This window comes from Mesoplodon densirostris, chromosome 17 (genome assembly GCF_025265405.1).
Source record: "Mesoplodon densirostris isolate mMesDen1 chromosome 17, mMesDen1 primary haplotype, whole genome shotgun sequence".
NCBI lineage: Eukaryota > Metazoa > Chordata > Mammalia > Artiodactyla > Ziphiidae > Mesoplodon > Mesoplodon densirostris.
In genome coordinates this window covers 50,303,652-50,323,584 of record NC_082677.1, presented here as the reverse complement: position 1 = coordinate 50,323,584, position 19,933 = coordinate 50,303,652, and the positions used below count along the sequence as shown (strand labels likewise).

At 36.1% G+C, this 19,933-nt stretch overlaps 1 protein-coding gene across 6 annotated transcripts in view; it reads left to right on the top strand.

Moving 5' to 3' along the window:
• MYCBP2 (MYC binding protein 2) overlaps positions 1 to 19,933 on the top strand; it is a 269,886-nt gene that overhangs the window by 66,337 nt on the left and 183,616 nt on the right. For all 6 annotated transcript variants that reach the window (XM_060080239.1, XM_060080242.1, XM_060080241.1 and 3 more), the window contains exons 15-17: positions 4,163 to 4,367; positions 15,683 to 15,828; positions 16,098 to 16,199. In XM_060080239.1, the coding sequence (XP_059936222.1) occupies positions 4,163 to 4,367; positions 15,683 to 15,828; positions 16,098 to 16,199 (453 nt within the window). The remainder of the gene's footprint in view (positions 1 to 4,162; positions 4,368 to 15,682; positions 15,829 to 16,097; positions 16,200 to 19,933) is intronic.

Genomic DNA, 19,933 nt, shown 5'->3' with positions numbered 1-19,933 from the left:
ATTAGAGCATATTGATTTTAAAGAAGAGGGAAGAACAAAATGAAATGAATTACTCCAAAATGGAAATTATTTTTCTTCTTGCTGAACTAGTGAGCCATGGATTTGGATAACACCTACTAGGCATAAAGGAGAGAAGCAGCTTAGTTTTCTATATATAGTATAAATAGAGATTAAATTATATTTTATAAGAGTTCTGAACTGAATAAAACTGTTCTTTATTATCCTGAAACTATGTTTACACCTATGTTTTGGATTCTTAAGGTAAATGTTGTAATAACCAAAATGAAATTGTTAAAAGTTGTTTTTACTTAATATAAATCACACCCACTCTGTTAGTAAGTAATGCATTAGAAAGCAAACTGGTAGCCTAAGACACATAATGAATACAGGTTGCAGAGTTGCAAAGAAATAAAGGATTTTTAAAAAGATGTTTTTAAAAAGAAAACAGGGGCTTCCCTGGTGGCGCAGTGGTTGGGAGTCCGCCTGCCGATGCAGGGGACACGGGTTCGTGCCCTGGTCCAGGAAGATCCTACATGGCGCGGAGCGGCTGGGCCCGTGAGCCATGGCCACTGAGCCTGCGCGTCTGGAGCCTGTGCTCCACAGCGGGAGAGGCCACAGCGGTGAGAGGCCCGCGTACCAGAAAAAAAAAAAAAAAAAAACAGGAAAAGTACAGAAAATAATAATGCAATGTAAAAAAACTGTGTATCTACCACTACGTCTTACCATTTTTCAGTAAAGAAATATATAGATAAGATTTAAGTGTCCCACATTCCCCTTCTAAGGCTTATTATTGTACTCCATTTCTCTCCAGAATTAGTCACGATCATGACTTTGATTAATATCCTTTCGGTCATGTTCCTGTATTTGTACTTGTTTTTATATATTTTGTATATTATATGCTCATATTTTACACGTAAAAAGAAGATTTTTATAAGTGCTAATCTATTTAAATTTTTCTGTAAATTTTTTTTAATCTCACCATTGTGTTTGAAATATAGTGACACTGGTACATATAAATCTAGATGACTCATGTTAACTGCTGTGTAATAAACCGTGTGACTAACATATCACAGTTTATCCATTCTCCTGCTGGTAGATGAGTTATTTTCAATTTTTCACTATTATAAATAATTTTAAAACCTCCTTTATTCATGTTTCCTGGCAGAAGTGTGTGAGACTTTTCTCTAGTGTTGTAGATTTCAACTTTGCTAGATTTTTCTTGAAAGAGGTTGTACCAATGGATATTCTTAGAAGTAAAATCTGATTTTCCATATCACACTAATAGTATTGACAGACTGATTTTTGTCATTTTGATGGCTATGACATGGTTTTTCATTGTAATTTTTTGTTATATTGGAGTATAACATACACGCAGAAAAGTACACATAGCATAAGTGCACATCTTGATGAATTGTCACAAAATGAACAACACATTCATGTAATCAGCACCAAGATCAGGAATATTACCAGTATCCCAGGAAGCCCCCCTTTATGTGCCTCTCCAGTTACTATCTACCTCTCCACTTAACATTATAAATTAGTTTTGCATACATTTGTACTTTATGTAAATGGAATCATGTAGTATGAGTTCTTTTGTGTCTAGTTTCTTTTCATTCAGCTTTATGAGATTCATCCGTAATGTTGCCAGCTAGTTATATAGTCTTCATTCTCATCGTTGTATAGTATTAAATTGTGTGAATATACCACAGTTTTAAAATCTTTTCTAGTATTATGGACATTGGGGTAGTTTCTATTTTGGCTTGTGTTAGTGTTGCTGTGAACATTCTAGTAAATGTTGGTGAAAATATGAGTGCCCTTTTTTTGGGTATTTAACTAGGAGTAGAATTACTGAGTCTCTCTTGTAATTTGCATTCCCTCAACTATTAATAGTGAGTTAGACTCTCTTCAAACTTTTCTTATTTGCTTGCCTTTTTTCCTATTGATTTGTAGGAATTTTTTGTATATTGTATGCCTTGCAAATATCTTTGACCAACCTGTGGCTTATCTTTTACATTTATTTGTGGTTTCATTTGTTATATGTAATTTAAAATTTTTGACAAGTTCTTTATTGTTTTCCTTTACAAATTTTTGCTTTATGTAGTCAGGTTGGGGCCTTTATTTTCCATGTGAATTAGAATCAGTTTTTTTTACTTGTCACTGTGATTGGGATTGCTTTGAATTTAGAGATTAATTTGAGCATGATAGTTATAGTACTGTTGGGATGATTAAATGAGTAATACATGTAGAGCCAGTTACAAGTAAATGCTTGATGTGGTTTAGCTGTTGTTGTTGTTAAAAATATGACTTATGCCTTCTTAAGGATTTCTTTATTCTAACTCTTGACATAGTTATCCAATACTTGGTCATCTAACTTCTCAACCTGTCCACAGATTAGAATTGGCAAAAATAAAAAAGATTATATATACTATGAATTCATTTTTTGATTAGACAGACTTGTACTGAGTCTGTTATAAGCGTAAGTGGTCAGAGAATAAGGTTGACTAACAATAAGTGATGAAGTGAGTAAGATATAACCTTGTCTTTGAGGATCTAGGTCTGCTATGAAAGACAAACATAAAGAATAATTACTTGTTCCCACATATTTGCTCTTTCATTTTATGGACTGGTAGCACTATATGTTCTTCATAATTCTGTCACAGTTGTATGTTTATACTTTTCACTATGGTTATTTCATTAATGTCAGTTTTTCTTAATAGCCTGCAAGCTTTATAATTGCTCATTATCATACTGCTCAGTGCCTAGAGCAGAGATTTGCAAACCATAATCTGATGCCTTATCTTCTCAGTGGCCTGTTTCTGTATGGCCCTTCAAGCTAAGAATGTATATTATATTTATAAAGGGTTATTTTTTTTAATGTGACATAGACTTATGTGGCCCCCAAAGCCTAAATTATTTACAATCTAGCCCTTTACAAAAAAGTTTGCTGACTCTGACATAAAGGAATGCCTGGGGCATAGTTGGTGTTCAATCAAAAAAAATTAGTTGAATGAATTATAACATAAGTAAATAAGTTGTAACTGAGGTATAAACAGGCTTTGAAGAGATAATCACTTACCCTGGAAAAAACTGTAAGTGCTTTCATAGGAAATGACCTCCAAGTTGAGTTTTTGAAAGCTGAAAAGGAGTTTCTCTGGTAGATGAGATAGGAAGAGGCATCCGATACATGAGGCAGAGAGATACAGGTGGAGCAGGAATGAGCAAAGGCCCTGAGCATGTGAAAGGACACAGGTTGTTTATAAAGCAGAGGGAATTTAGGTTCAGCTGGAATATAGTTTGCATGGAGGAAACGAGGTTGGAGAAAATCGGGAGCCATGTTGTGACTGACTGTATCTTGCTAAGAAGTTTTGTTCTTTTGAAGACCTTTGAAAGACATGGGAGGTTTGTAAATTGTGAAGTCATAGGATCAAATACATATTTTAAGAAGCTGATTTCCGGGCTTCCCTGGTGGCACAGTGGTTAAGAATCCAGCTGCCAATGCAGGGGACATGGGTTCGAGTCCTGGTCCAGGAAGCTCCCACATGCCACGGAGCAACTAAGCCTGTGCGCCACAACTACTGAGCCTGCGCTCTAGAGCCCATGCTCTGCAACAAGAGAAGCCACCACAATGAGAAGCCCGCACACTGCCACAAAGAGTAGCCCCTGCTCACTGCAACTAGAGAAATCCTGCACACAGCAATGAAGACCCAATGCAGCCAAAAATAAATAATAAATTAAATAAATTTATATATATATAAAAAAGCTAATTTCCAAAAATGAGAGGATGTTCTAGAGTGGGCAAACTCTTGGCTTTTAGAATGTGGTTCGGAGACTTTCTTTGGTCTGTTGAACAAAAGTATTGGTGGTGAGGATGGAAAGTAGGGACTAAAATCAGAGAAAATTAGACGTATGAGTGACAGAAAGTAACAGCTACGAGATACTCTGGCCATCACTGCCTCTTTTTTGCAGAAAGGAAATGGAGAGAGCATTTATTAGTGGTCCCTAAATTAAATTTTATTTTTGTTCCTCTAATATTTTATCATTCCTGTGTATATCCATTGGAATTAGTATGTGTTCTACATTTTTTAAATTGGGAAATAAAATTACCAGTTTTTTAGAAATGGGAATAATCTAGATGAAAATTATAAACTGATCTTTCAAATAGGGTTTGGAGTTGAAAATATGGCAACAGCAATGGATGAGGACCTGGAAGAAGAGCTAGATGATAAAGACGAGAAGTCCATGATGTGTCCTCCAGGCATGCACAAGTGGAAGCTGGAGCAGTGCATGGTGTGCACCGTGTGTGGAGACTGTACCGGTTATGGAGCCAGCTGTGTCAGCAGTGGGCGTCCGGACAGAGTCCCTGGAGGGTAAGAGAGTGATTAATATTCAAGGTAAAATAATAGCAGAAATTACGCAAAGCACATTCCTTTGCAAAGTTTTCATTCTGTTGTGTTGTTCTTAAAGGCACACTGGCATATAATTATAATTCTTATAATTGTTTTCTATTATAATTTACTTCAGTGTTATTTTATTTAATGTGCTATTCTTTCATTTGATTTCTTTAAACCTTTTACTTTATTTTATTTTATTTATTTTTTAACATCTTTATTGGAGTATAATTGCTTTACAATCGTGTGTTAGTTTCTGCTTTATAACAAAGTGAATCAGCTATACATATACATACATCCCCATATCGCCTCCCTCTTGTGTCTCCCTCCCACCCTCCCTGTCCCACCCCCGCATCCCACCACTCTAGGTGGTCACAAAACACTGAGCTGATCTCCCTGTCCTGTGTGGCTGCTTCCCGCTATTTTACGTTTGGAAGTGTATATATTTCAGTGCTACTCTCTCACTTCGTCCCAGCTTACCCTTCCCCCTCCCCATATCCTCAAGTCCATTCTCTACATCTGCAGCTTTATTCCTGTCCTGCCCCTAGGTTCATCAAAACCATTTTTTTTTAGATTCCATATATATGTGTTAGCATATTGTATTGGTTTTTCTCTTTCTAACTTACTTCACTCTGTATGACAGACTCTAGGTCCATCCACCTCACTACAAATAACTCATTTTCTTTTTTTATGACTGAGTAATATTCCATTGTATATATGTGCCACGTCTTCTGTATCCATTCATCTGTCGATGGACATTTAGGTTGCTTTCATGTCCTGGCTATTGTAAATAGAGCTGCAATGAACATTGTGGTACATGACTCTTTTGGAATTATGGTTTTCTCAGGGTATAGGCCCAGTAGTGGGATTGCTGGGTCATATGGTAGTTCTACTTTTACTTTTTTAAGGAACCTCCATACTGTTCTCCATAGTGGCTGTATCAATTTACATTCCCACCAACAGTGAAAGAGGGTTCCCTTTTCTCCACACCCTCTCCAGCATTTATTGTTTGTAGATTTTTTGATGGTGGCTATTCTGACTGGTGTGAGGTGATACCTCATTGTAGTTTTGATTTGCATTTCTCTGATCATTAGTGATGTTGAGCATCCTTTCATGTGCTTGTTGGCAACCTGTATATCTTCTTTGGAGAAATGTCTATTTAGGTCTTCTGCCCATTTTTGGATTGGGTTGTTTGGTTTTTTGACGTTGAGCTACATCAGCTGCTTGTAAATTTTGGAGATTAATCCTTTGTCAGTTGCTTCATTTGCAAATATTTTCTCCCATTCTGAGGGTTGTCTTTTCATCTTGTTTATGGTTTCTTTAGCTGTACAAAAGCTTTTAAGTTTCATTAGGTCCCATTTGTTTATTTTTGTTTTTATTTCCATTTCTCTAGGAGGTGGGTCAAAAAGGATCTTGCTGTGATTTATGTCATAGAGTGTTCTGCCTGTGTTTTCCTCTAAGAGTTTTATAGTGTCTGGCATTACATTTAGGTCTTTAATCCATTTTGAGTTTATATTTGTGTATGGTGTTAGAGTGTTCTAATTTAATTTGTTTACATGTAGCTGTCCAGTTTTTGCAGCACCACTTATTGAGGAGACTGTCTCTTCTCCATTGTATATTCTTGCCTCCTTTATCAAAAATAAGGTGACCATGTGTTTGTGGGTTGATCTCTGGGTTTTCTATCCTGTTCCATTGATCTATATTTCTGTTTTTGTGCCAGTACCATACTGTCTTGATTACTGTAACTTAGGGGTATAGTCGGAAGTCAGGGAGCCTGATTCCTCCAGCTCCGTTTTTCTTTCTCAAGATTACTTTGGCTATTCGAGGTCTTTTGTGTTTCATTACAAGTTGTGAACTTTTTTGTTCTGGTTCTGTGAAAAATGCCATTGGTAATTTGATAGGGATTGCATTGAATCTGTAGATTGCTTTGGGTAGTATAGTCATTTTCACAATGTTGATTCTTGCAATCCATGAATATGGTATATCTCTCCATCTGTTTGTATTGTCTTTAATTTCTTTCATCAGTGTTTTATACTTTTCTGCATGCAGGTCTTTTGTCTCCTTAGGTAAGTTTATTCCTAGGTATTTAATTCTTTTTGTTGCAGTGGTAAATGGGAGTGTTTCCTTAATTTCTCTTTCAGATTTTTCATCATTATTGTATAGGAATGCAAGAGATTTCTGTGCATTAATTTTATACCCTGCTACTTTACCAAATTCATTGATTAACTCTAGTAGTTTTCTGGTAGCATCTTGAATAATGAATAATGTCATGGCATCTGCAAACAGTGAAAGCTTTACTTCTTCTTTTCCAACTTGGATTCCTTTTATTTCTTTTTCTTCTCTGAATGCTATGGCTAAAACTTCCAAAGCTATGTTGAATAATAGTGGTGAGAGTGGGCCACCTTGTCTTGTTCCTGATCTTAGTGGAAATGGTTTTAGTTTTTCACCATTGAGAACGATGTTGGCTGTGGGTTTGTCATATATGGCCATTAGTATGTTGCGGTAAGTTCCTTCTGTGCCTACTTTCTGGAGGGTTTTTATCATAAACGGGTGTTGAATTTTGTCAAAAGCTTTTTCTGCATCTATTGAGAATAATCATACGGTTTTTATCCTTCAGTTTGTTAATATGGTGTATCACATTGATTGATATGCGTATATTAAAGAATCCTTGCATTCCTGGGGTAAACTGCACTTGATCATGGTGTATGGTCCTCTTAATGTGCTGTTGGATTCTGTTTGCTAGTATTTTGCTGAGGATTTTTGCATCTATGTTCATCAGTGATATTGGGCTGTAGTTTTCTTCCTTTGTGGCACCTTTGGTTTTGGTATCAGGATGATGGTGGCCTCGCAGAATGAGTTTGGGAGTGTTCCTCCCTCTGCTATATTTTGGAAGAGTTTGAGAAGGATAGCTGTTAGCTCTTCTGTAAATGTTTGATAGAATTCGCCTGTGAAGCCATCTGGTCCTGGGCTTTTGTTTGTTGGAAGATTTTTAATCAGAGTCTCAATTTCAGTGCTTGTGATTGGTCTGTTTGTGTTTTCTATTTTTTCCTGGTTCAGTCTCAGAAGGTTGTGTTTTTCTAAGAATTTGTCCATTTCTTCCAAGTTGTCCATTTTAGTGGCATATAGGTTCTTGTAGTAATCTCTCATGATCCTCTGTATTTCTGCAGTGTCAGTTGTTACTTCTCCTTTTTCATTTCTAGTTCTATTGATTTGAGTCTTCTCCCTTTTTTTCTTGATAAGTCTGGATAATGGTCTATCAATTTTGTTTATCTTCTCAAAGAACCAGCTTTTAGTTTTATTGATCTTTGCTATCGTTTCCTTCATTTCTTTTTCATTTATTTCTGATCTGATCTTTAAGATTTCTTTCCTTCTGCTAACTTTAGGGTTTTTTTTGTTCTTCTTTCTCTAATTGCTTTAGGTGTAAGGTTAGTTTCTTTATTTGGGATGTTTCTTGTTTCTTGATATAGGATTGTATTGCTATAGACTTCCCTCTTAGAACTGCTTTTGCTGCATCCCATAAGTATTGGGTCGTTGTGTTTTCATTGTCATTTGTTTCTAGGTATTTTTTTTATTTCCTCTTTGATTTCTCCAGTAATCTCTTGGTTATTAAGTAGTGTATTGTTTAGCCTCCATGTGTTTGTATTTTTTCAGATTTTTTTCCCTGTGATTGATATCTAGTCTCATAGCGTTGTGTTCAGAAAAGATAGTTGATACAATTCAGTTTTCTTAAATTTACCAAGGCTTGATATGTGACCCCAGCTATGATCTATCCTGGAGAATGTTCCATGAGCACTTGAGAAGAAAGTGTATTCTGTTGTTTTTGGATGGAATGTCCTATAAATATCTATAAAGTCCATCTTGTTTAATGTATCATTTAAAGGTTGTGTTTTCTTATTTATTTTTATTTTGGATGATCTGTCCATTGGTGAAAGGGGGGTGTTAAAGCCGCCTACTATGGTTGTATTACTGTCAATTCCCCCTTTTATGGCTGTTAGCATTTGCCTTATGTATTGAGGTGCTCCTGTGTTGGATGTATAAATATTTACGATTGATCCCTTGATCATCCTGTAGTGTCCTTCTTTGTCTCTTGTAGTAGTCTTTATTTTAAAGTCTATTTTGTCTGATATGAGAATTGCTACTCCAGCTTTCTTTTGATTTACATTTGCATGGAGAATATCTTTTTCCATCCCCTCGCTTTCAGTCTGTATGTGTCCATAGGTCTGAAGTGGGTCTCTTGTAGACAGCATATATATGGGTCTTGTTTTTGTATCCATTCATCCAGTCTGTGTCTTTTGGTTGGGGCATTTAATCCATTTACATTTAAGGTTATTATCGATATGTATGTTCCTATTACCATTTTCTTAATTGTTTTGGGTTTGTTATTGTAGGTCTTTTCCTTCTCTTGTGTTTCCTTCCTAGAGAAGTCCCTTTAGCATTTGTTGTCGAATCTGAATGATATCCTAGCTGAGAAGAGTAATCTTGGTTATAGGTTTTTCCTTTTGTCATTTTAAATATGTCCTGCCACTCCCTTCTGGCTTGCAGAGTTTCTGCTGAAATATCAGCTGTTAACCTTATGGGGGGATTCCCTTGTATATTATTTGTTGTTTTTCCCTTGCTGCTTTTACTAATTTTTCTTTGTATTTACTTTTTGATAGTTTGATTAATGTGTGTCTTGATGTGTTTCTCCCTGGATTTATCCTGTATGGGACTCTCTGTGCTTCCTGGACTTGGGTAACTATTTCTTTTCCCATATTAGGGAAATTTTCAACTATAATCTCTTTAAATATTTTCTCAGTCCCTGTCTTTTTCTCTTCTTATTCTGAGACCCCCATTATTCAAATGTTGGTGCATGTAATGTTGTCCCAGAAGTCTCTAAGACTGTTCTCAATTCTTTTCAATCTTTTTTCTTTATTCTGCTCTGCAGTTGTTATTTCCACTATTTTATTTTCCAGGTCACTTATCTATTCTTGTGCCTCAGTTATTCTGCTCTTGATTCATTCTAGAGAATTTTTAGTTTCATTTATTGTGTTACTCATCATTGTCTGTTTGCTCTTTAGTTCTTCTAGGTCCTTGTTAAACATTTCTTCTGTTTTCTCCATTCTATTTCCAAGATTTTGGATCATCTTTAGTATCATTACTCTGAATTCTTTTTCAGGAAGACTGCCTATTTCCTCTTCATTTGTTTGGTCTGGAGTGTTTTTACCTTGCTCCTTCATCTGCTTTGTGTTTCTCTGTCTTCTCACTTTGCTTAACTTACTGTGTTTGGGGTCTCCTTTTCTCAGGCTGCACGTTCGTAGTTCATCTTTGTTTTTGGTGGCTGCCCCTGATGGCTAAGGTTGGTTCAGTGGGTTTTGTAGGCTTCCTGGTGGAAGGGACTAGTGCCTGTTTTCTGGCGGTTGAGGCTGTATCTTGTCTTTATGGTAGGCAGGGCCATGTCTGGTCATGTGTTTTGGGATGTCTGTGACCTTATTATGATTTTAGGCAGCGTCTGTAGTAATGGGTGGGTTTGTGTTTTAGTCCTGCTAGTTGTTTGCATAGGGTGTCCAGCACTGTAGCTTGCTGGTCGTTTAGTGGAGCTGGGTTTAGCGTTGAGATGGAGATCTCTGGGAGAGATTTGGCCAAATGATATTATGTGGAGCTGGGCGGTCTCTGGTGGACCAGTTTTCTGAACTCAGCTCTCCCACCTGAGATGCACAGGCCTAACACCCAGGCAGAGCACCAAGGCCCTGTTAGCCCTATGGCTCAGAAGGAAAGGGAGAAGAAAAGGAAGGAAGAAAAAAAGATAATAATAATAAAATGAAATAAAAAATAAAAAAAATAATTATTAAAAATAAAAAAATTAAAAAGTAATTTAAAAAAAGAAAAAGAAAGAAGAGAGCAGCCAAACCAAAAAACAAATCCACCAATGATAACAAGTGCTAAAAACTATACTAAAAACAAAAAAGCAAAAAAAAAAAATGGACAGACAGAACCCTAGGACAAATGGTAAAAGCAAAGCTATACAGACAAAATGACATACAGAAGCATAAGGATACACACTCATAAAAAGAGAAAAAGGAAAAAAAAAATATATGTATATATTATTTCTCCTGAAGTCCACTGCCTCAGTTTTGGGATGATTTGTTGTCTATTCAGGTATTCCACAGATGCAGGGTACGTACATCAAGCTGATTGTGGAGATTTAATCCGCTGCTCCTGAGGCTGCTGGGAGAAATTTCCCTTTCTCTTCCTTGTTCCCGCAGCTCCCGGGGTTCAGCTTTGGATTTGGCCCCGCCTCTGCATGTAGGTTGCCTGAGGGCCTCTGTTCTTTGCTCAGACAGGACAGCATTAAAGGAGCAGCTGATTAGCGGGCTCTGGCTCACTCAGGCCGGGGGGAGGGAGGGGTACGGATGAGGGGCAAGCCTGCAGTGGCCGAGGCCGGCATGACATTGCACCAGCCTGAGGCGCGCCATGCGTTCTCCCGGGGAAGTTGTCCCTGGATCCCGGGACCCTGGCAGTGGCGGGCTGCACAGGCTCCCGGGAAGGGAGGTGTGGACAGTGACCTGTGCTTGCACACAGGATTCTTGGTGGCTGCAGCAGCAGCCTTAGCATTTTATGCCCGTCTCTGGTGTCCGCACTGATAGCCGTGGCTCGTGTCCGTCTCTGGAGCTCATTTAGGTGGTTCTCTGAATCCCCTCTCCTCGCACACCCCAAAACAATGGTTTCTTGCCTCTTCGGCAGCTCCAGACTTTTTCCCGGGCTCCCTCCGAGCTAACTGTGGTGCACTAACCCCTTCAGGTTGTGTTCACGCTGCCAACCCCAGTCCTCTCCCTGGGATCCGACCTCCGAAGTCCGAGCCTCACCTCCCAGCCCCCGCCCAGGTGAGCAGACAAGCCTCTCGGGCTGGTGAGTGCTGGTTGGCACCGATCCTCTGTACGGGAATCTCTCCGCTTTGCCCTCTGCACCCCTGTTGCTGTGCTCTCCTCCGTGGCACCGAAGCTTCCCCCCTCCACGGCTCCGAAGCTTCCCCCTCCGCCACCCGCAGTCTCCGTCCATGAAGGGGCTTCCTAGTGTGTGGAAACCTTTCCTCCTTCACAGCTCCCTCCCACTGGTGCGGGTCCCATCCCTATTCTTTTGTCTCTGTTTTTTCTTTTTTTTTTTTTTTTGCCCTACCCAGGTTCGTGGGGAGTTTCTTGCCTTTTGGGAGGTCTGAGGTCATATGCCAGCGTTCAGTAGGTGTTCTGTAGGAGTTGTTCCACATGTAGATGTATTTCTGATGTTTTTGTGGGGAGGAAGGTGATCTCCACATCGTACTCCTCTGCCATCTTGAAGTTCTCTCTTATTTTATTTTTTTTCCTCAAGTTCCTCAGTTCATTTTATTACTTAAGTTTTTATTTCACAAAGAAATGTACTTGTACATATATTGTGTTTTTATGTATTGGTGAATCTATTTCTATGGAATGTATTTCCAGGGCTGTTACTGCTTGTTTAAAAACTATTGGTTTTTGTTTTTTTGTTTTGTTTATGGTGGTTAGTGTTTTTAAAAAATGAAGGGTTTCTGTTTTCACTAACAGCAGTAAGAGGCAGTTTCTTTTGAAATACTGCCAGTAGCAGATCATATAATTCTTTAATTTCTGTCAACTCAGTGAATGTGAAGTGATATCTCATCATTATTTTCGTATATATTTCCATGACTCACATTTTTCCTGGATATTTAAATATACTCTTCTGTGAGTTTTCTCTTAAAACCCTTTCTTTGCCTGTATTGTTTTTATCCTTAAAAATTGAAAGATGTTCTCTGAATATTCTTCATATTAACTGTTTTCTGTCTTCTCTACAAATAGTATTTCTCAATATACTTATGATCATATAACTAAATTAGGTTATATTCTATTACACAAAAGCACTTAACATTTTTAATAAGCAAATATGTATTTCTTTGAAATTTTTGAATTTTCTATCTAGACTAGAAAGGTCTCAGTTTCTAGCTGATTTTGTGATATCTTAAATATTCTTCAAAAAGCCTGTTTTATTTCTTTTTACATTAATAAATTTTAAAGCCAATGGATAATTATTGTTCTGATGTGGGGTAGACATCTAACTGTATTTTCTTACCAGTAGCCAGTTGTACAGTCATTATGTGTGAAATGGCTACCAGATTTATCATTTATTATATTCCCTTATATATCAGAATCTGTTTTCTGGGCCTTCCATTATTTTCCTGACTTACTGATCTAGTCTTATGCTAATATTATGTGGTTTATGTTTTGTATGGTATTTTAACATTTAGTAAGGTTAGCTACTCTCAGTGTCTGTCTTTTTTAATTGTTTGGGGGACTATTCTTAGTATTTAATTAAAACAAAATATAATTTTAATTGAAATTGCATTTAATTTAATTTTAATTAGAAGAATTGATTTTTATGGTATTAAATATTCCCACTCAGTAACAGGATGTATCTTTCCATTTATTCAGATTCTGTTTTTGTTTTGAATTTTATTGGGATATAGTTGATTTACAATGTTGTGTTAGTTTCAGGTGTATAGCAAAGTGAATCAGTTATACATACACATATATCCACTCTTTTTTAGATTCTTTTCTGATATAGGCCATTACAGAGTATTGAGTAGAGTTCCCTGTGCTATACAGTAGGTCCTTATTAGTTACCTGTTTTATATACAGTAGTGTGTGTGTGTAAATCCCAATCTTCCAATTTATCCCTCCTCCCCTTGTTACCCCCCAGTAACCATAAGTTTATTTTCTACATCTTAACTCTATTTTTATTGATATTTTGTAGATAAGTTCATTTGTAGCCTTTTTTTAGATTCTACATATGAGCGATATCATATGATATTTGTCTTTCTCTGTCCGACTTAAGCCATTATTTTAAAACAGGTCATAACTTTCCTTAATGCTTGGGTTTGTGCCTTCATTTGTAGTCATTGCGTAAGACTGCTTTAATGCCAAAGATCTATTCATTTGTGTTGAACATGAATTTTTTCGGTGTGGAATTATCAAAATCATATAGAATACTCAATTAGGGGTATATAATTTTCTTTTGAATTGATAAATAATTCGCAATTTTAGGAGTTCGAGGAGCTGTCACTTCTAAAGTTGCATTATTCCTGTTATAATTATCCTTTTCATTCTTGTTGGACCACTTTTTTTCCCCCAGGGTTCTGTGTTATTATCACTTTAAAGTTAATATGTGAGTTTGACAGAATCAGAATGCAGGTTTTCCCCTAGAATCTTGGAGAGAATTTCAAGTCCTATTTTTGTGTTGCCATTTATAGCTAATATAATACAATGGGTTATCCTTTGGGAGATCAAATTAATTATCATGCATCTTTGTATTATGATAGATCTGATCTTTGTAAGATCAGATTATTTATGATAATTAGCCAACTTTGGGAAGTAGGGGGAATATTGTGAAAAAAAGCCCTGAGTGAGAGCAGCCACCTCCTCATCTCTGGCTTCCCTATTTGACACCTCATTAGTATTCAGGTGCTTCTTCCCAAATAATGTCTGAATTTCCTATGAGTATATTTCTGGGTTTATAGTTGGCTTAACATAGTTAAATAGATCATATATAACAGGCCTTTTCTTTTAGGCTGGTGGAATATTATGATTTTTTAACAATAAATTTTCTTTGCTTTTTTAGCCTGTTAAAAAATATTTTGGCTTTCTTTATCAAAGGATAGTATTTCTTCTAGAAAGCTATATATTTGGCTCTGTTTAGTGTATTTAAGCCCCTAATTTGTTTATTTTAAAGTTTAATTTGGATTAAAGAAAGATTCTGTGATTTTTTTTTTAAAAAACAACATTGGAGGGCCTCCCTGGTGGCGCAAGTGGTTGAGAGTCCGCCTGCCGATGCAGGGGATGCGGGTTCGTGCCCCAGTCTGGGAGGATCCCATATGCCGCGGAGCGGCTGGGCCCGTGAGCCATGGCCGCTGGGCCTGCGCATCCGGAGCCTGTGCTCCGCAACGGGAGAGGCCACAGCAGTGAGAGGCCCACATACCGCAAAAAGAAAAAAAAAAAACAACATTGGAGTTGAAATTTATCTTTTTGGATCTTTCCCAAGCTATTTCCATCTAAAATTAAGTGTTCCCAATCTCTGAACTTAAGCCATTGATAAATGTCATAAGTGAATTTCTAAAGTCTTTGGTCCTTTCTGAAGTTAATTCTTCTTTTTTTTCCCGAGAGATATACTATCAGTTTCCAGTAATTATTTACAGATTTAAATGGATAGCATCTAATGAAGTACAGTAATTTCTTTATTAGTGAAGCAGAAATAAACACACGAATTAAGTCAACTTAGGAATAAATATGGAGGACACTAAGCACTATTACAGATGACTTAAATATCATAAAATTATGACTACATATCTTAGAATAAATTTAGAATTAAACATTATTTTTAAAATAGTGCCCATGGCCAAGTCAGTAGGGCATATTATTTTATCAATTTGTTACTGTTGTAGTAAGTGATCTTCCAAATTGTCACTAATACTGGCTTTTGAAAGCCAGGAGTTTCACAGGGCACCTATGTGTTTCAAATCTGTTGCTGGGTAGATTCTTTGTCTTGTGTCTCCACAAATCTGGACAACCAGGGAGAGGCTCAGTGAGGCTGTCACAAGTTTTTCAGGACGGATCCAACCAAATAACTTTAAAGCTGGGACTTCTGCAGGATATGTGACTAAGAAGTTAGTGTTCACCGACCCTCTAGCCAGCTCCTGGGAGTGTTCTTGTTTTCTTTTATGTTATAATCAAAGGCCGTACATATGCTTAGTTCACAAATGATAGGAAAAGGACAAAGAAGAGGAAAAATAACAGGTAATTAGATGCAGTGAAAGAGAATGGGAGATGATGGCGTGTAAAGGAGAGGGAGGGGTAAGGAGACAGAATTCATGAAGCTGGCAAGCTGGGCTCACTCATTGAAGGCTGCCCACATCTCCCTAATCTGGGAGATAGCCATGTTGTTTGTTTGCTAACCTTTTAATACTGAATCTGCTGGTGCCTCTTTAATTGTGAAACCTTTTTAAAGATGTTATTAATAATGGCTTTGAAGATAGCAAAATCCATTTGTATTTTCTGTAGAAATATACCAATTATGCCTATTAGGAGTGTGTAATATCTATTCATACCTTTTAATTATTCATCTCTTCATACCTTTTCTTTAAAATCGACAAATCCTGATCTGAAGGGGTGATTTCATTGCTGATTCATTTAAGTTAAGCTTAAAAGTGCAGAAAAGATGTTACGGAGTTTTAAGGAAAGAGAAGGATTTCAGTTAATAATTTATTTGTTTATTTTTAGGATCTGTGGTTGTGGTTCTGGAGAATCTGGCTGTGCTGTATGTGGATGTTGCAAGGCTTGTGCAAGAGAATTGGATGGTCAAGAGGCAAGACAAAGAGGGATTCTTGATGCAGTGAAGGAGATGATACCTTTAGACCTTCTGTTAGGTAGTATTTCTGATAGTCTAAATAATTCCTTTTAGATATGTGTTAAAAAATTAAGATAATAGTTGATTATGCAGTACTCCGTGTTTGGTAACTGACAGTGTGTCATTGATTAAGGGATGAGATTCTTTTTGTCTTTTTTTCTAAGATCCTTGCATTAAAAATCATTTGTGTTTTAGACTGTTTTTGCTAGCTTTTACTTTCTTGAATTTCATATAGTTCTGTCCTATCTATTATAAAACTAATTGACTGACTGACTGTCAATCATCTAGCTGTCCCAGTACCCGGGGTTAACATTGAAGAACACCTTCAGTTACGCCAAGAAGAAAAACGGCAGCGTGTAATCAGGAGACACAGATTAGATGAAGGAAGAGGTAAGATGTAGCTGCAGAGAAAATGTATATGAAAATACATTTTCTTACCCTATACTGAGACCAGTTAAAAATTTATAGAGTAGGCTGATTTGGTAAGAAATTAAAATTAGTAACATTCTAGTAACTCATGAAAGTATTATGAAAATATTCAGGGTATTACAATTGTGCTAATAATAACATACATTTAATTTGGTAGTGTGTTTATGGCATAAGTCAACCATATTAAGAATTGTGCCATATGCCAAGCATCAAAAACTATTAGCAATGGCAATCTTTAAAAAAATACAAATTTGAAGAACTGTCCTTCACCTGTATTTTGACTCATCTACTTAACTCTGAACACCAGTAGTTTAGTATTTTAAGTTCTGATTTCTTACTCATTTACAATTATTATCATTTGGGCATAGTCTCACTGCTCTTCCTTCCAATTTAGTGCATAATGATACTTTTATGTATCTTTCCGGAAAAAGCTTATTCTGGTTATGTACAAGAATGGTAAGTTGGAGGGTCTGCAGGTTTTAATTGCAAAGATTTATTATCTATCTTTTCCTCATTGTTTATGACTATTTCTCAGCCTAAAAACTACATTTAACAGTGATTATAGTAAGTATTTTAGTATATATCCAACAAGCAGAGATAAATATAAGTATTACTAAAGTTATTCTTGCCCAATAGAATCTTTTCTTTGTAGGATTAAGACAGATTGTTATAAAGGTCTGTAATTTTATTCCTCTGCTAGGCAAAATTTTGATTCGAAATATTTAGTGATAGATAAAACCTATTACTCATTTAACCATCATTACAGACTTTGTTAGGCGTTCCTTTTTTTTAATATAAAATGGAGTAAGTTGAATATAAAATATATAGCACACATGGTAATTCTGTTTTTATTAAACTTAGGTCATAAGACATCTGCTTAGAACTTGAAGATTGTTCATTATAGTGTCTAATAAGCAATGTTGAGGAATTGATACAGTGAATGTTTGCTGTTAGTTTGGCTTTGTTTACATAAAATCATTGCCTTTAAATGATATTTTAATGAGATTAATGTATCTACTCTTATTTATGTTATATAAATGTATGAGAAAATTGCATATTGAATGTTATGTAGAGAATAGGGTAAAATTTAAGTTCTGGGTCTTTATGACACATGGTAATTAAGTGATAATTCCTTTTGTATTAATAGTATGATTTGCTTAAGGTTAATTACTAGTGATACTTTTACTACCATTTTTTTTTGAAATATTAGGTTGAATCATATGAAATGACCTACAAAACCCAGCTATTTCCTATGTTTCAACCAAAGTATAGCAAATCCTTGTGATGACATTTAATTACTTGCCTAATGCTATATATCTTATTTTTTTCTCTCCCTCTATAAAAAGCTGTTCTTCTCTAGGTATAGTATATATTTCTGTATATCAGAAGTAAAAGAACATTGATGATGCACTGGTTATTCAACAAAACTTTGTGATAGCAGAATATTCTTTTGCGTTTTATTTTAAAATGTATCATAGACCTTTAAAAGATAAACTCTAACCCTTTAAGAGTTAAAAAAAACTCCATTATTTAAATATTTATGGAAATTAGATTATTGTATCTGTGCTTTAACAAGCTTTCCCAGCGATTCTGAGGGTGCTGAAGTGTGAGAACCGCTGCTCTAGGGCAGTGATGTTCTAAGTTTGTTACATGGGCCTTCTACATCAGAATCACCTGGGCCTCATGCTTCAGCATTTCTGCCTGAGGGTCCTCGATACAGATTTGAGTCACATGCACAGTGTTCTAGGGCTCTTGTTTGGCACCATGCTAGCAAGGATTGTTAGTCTCGTTTTGTCCTCATGAGGAAAAGGAATGTCAAATAAATTTTTAGTGTTCCAACTGCCACATGTACATACTTGTCTTTTCTCCACACACACCACCCCACCCCCCTTGGCTTCTGCTTGGTGTTTTTTAGGTAACTAACAGTTAGCAGTCTGTTGGTAATTATGCTTATTAGTAATTGGCTTTACCTGTATTGAAATTTCAGCCTTTCAGTATTAGATTAAGTTAAAGTATTTTACTTGATTTATCTATCATCCTATTTACCAAGTTTGTGTTATTTGTTTTAAAGTTGCTCAAAATTTTAGGACCTAGCTCGTGTATCAAAAGCCTTGCTCATAAACCTCAGGCCTATTGATGTAGTTCAGCTGCTGTTCATGACACAAATTCTTCTGTTGCTGTTGAAACCCCCAAAAGTAGTGTGGTTACTACTTTTTGATAAAGTTGGAACTTTAATTTTTTTATGCTATTAGTCTTCTAGATAATACTTTTCTTACATATATATTCTTAGGTACCAATAGTATTCATTTACAGATTTTATTTCAGTGGTGTTTGTGATCATTTTTAGTTTGTTTTTTAGATTAGACAGAGTTGATTGATATATAATTTCTCTGAGACTTGTATTAACTTTACAAGTGGAGTGCTTGTTCAGTGGGATTTTTAAGTAGACTTTACAAGTGGAGTGCTTGTTCAGTAGGATTTTTAAGTAGAACTCTCTAAGTCATCAGGGCTCCTGGGTGATTGTATCAATGTTCTTATCTTTATATTCCTTCTCAGCGCTCTGTTTTAAGGAAAACTAAGCTCAAATAATATTGCCTATTTTTCCTTCTTTCTTTTTCCCCTAAATGTCAAATCAAAATTCCATGATTGTGAGCTGTTGATGGGGTGAGTTACGTCCTGGTTTGCCTGGGACAGTCCCATTTTATGCCTACTGTTCAGATGTATTTCTTACAGTGCCCCCTTTTGCTCTCGGTAGAGCGTCTCATTTGGATAATAAGCTATATAGTTAGCATAGCTATATAGCATGGTGGTTGAATATATAGGTTCTGAAGTTAGACTTTGGTTCATATCCTGGCTTCTTAAGTTTTACTTGGAGTATAACCACTCTGAACCTCAGTTTCCCTACCTTTAAAACGAAGATTACAACTGTACCTACGTTAAGTAGAGATGAGGATTAAGTGACTTGCATGAAAATGCCTGACCTATACTAAGCCCTGGGTAAATGGTGATGATGGCGATGGTGATGATGAGGATGCTAGTGGTGGTGGTGGGCTATTTAGTAAACTTCTGTTCTCTTTGGATTTGATTCTTTTCCAACTCTGGCCTCTACTTGACTGCTTTTCTCGCAACATTGGGATGCTCATCACAAAATTTTGATTATTATTAATAAAACCCCCTACATCTTCTGTAGAATAAAATGATTCTATCTTGATAGAAAAAAATCAGTTTCCCATAGTCACAAGTTAGAATCTAAAAACAAGTTTATTATAGTCTCTCCAGTTTCAAAGTGATTGAGAAGTTATTGGTATTGATTTTTAAGCCTCGAAAACCATTAAGTTTTCTTAATTTGACATGTCAAATCCAGTATTAGCTGATCTTCCAATACTCCTTTTAAATTAAAATATATGAAGCACATGGAAAACATAAGTAAGAAAAAAATGTCAATGTAATTCTCATCCAAAGATAACCACTATAGAATTTTGGTATACTTTCTTAAAGGTTTTCTATGCATACTTTTTTGTTTAGACATTTTACATCATTTCATAGTGTGATATATATTGGTGTACTGTTTTTTCCCCTTAATAATTATATCATAAATTTTTTGTACCTTATTGTAATACCATATTGAAGTAATACAGGAATTTAGGTTAAAGGTTTTCCACAAGCCTATCCTTTAATTAAATTATTACTTCCAT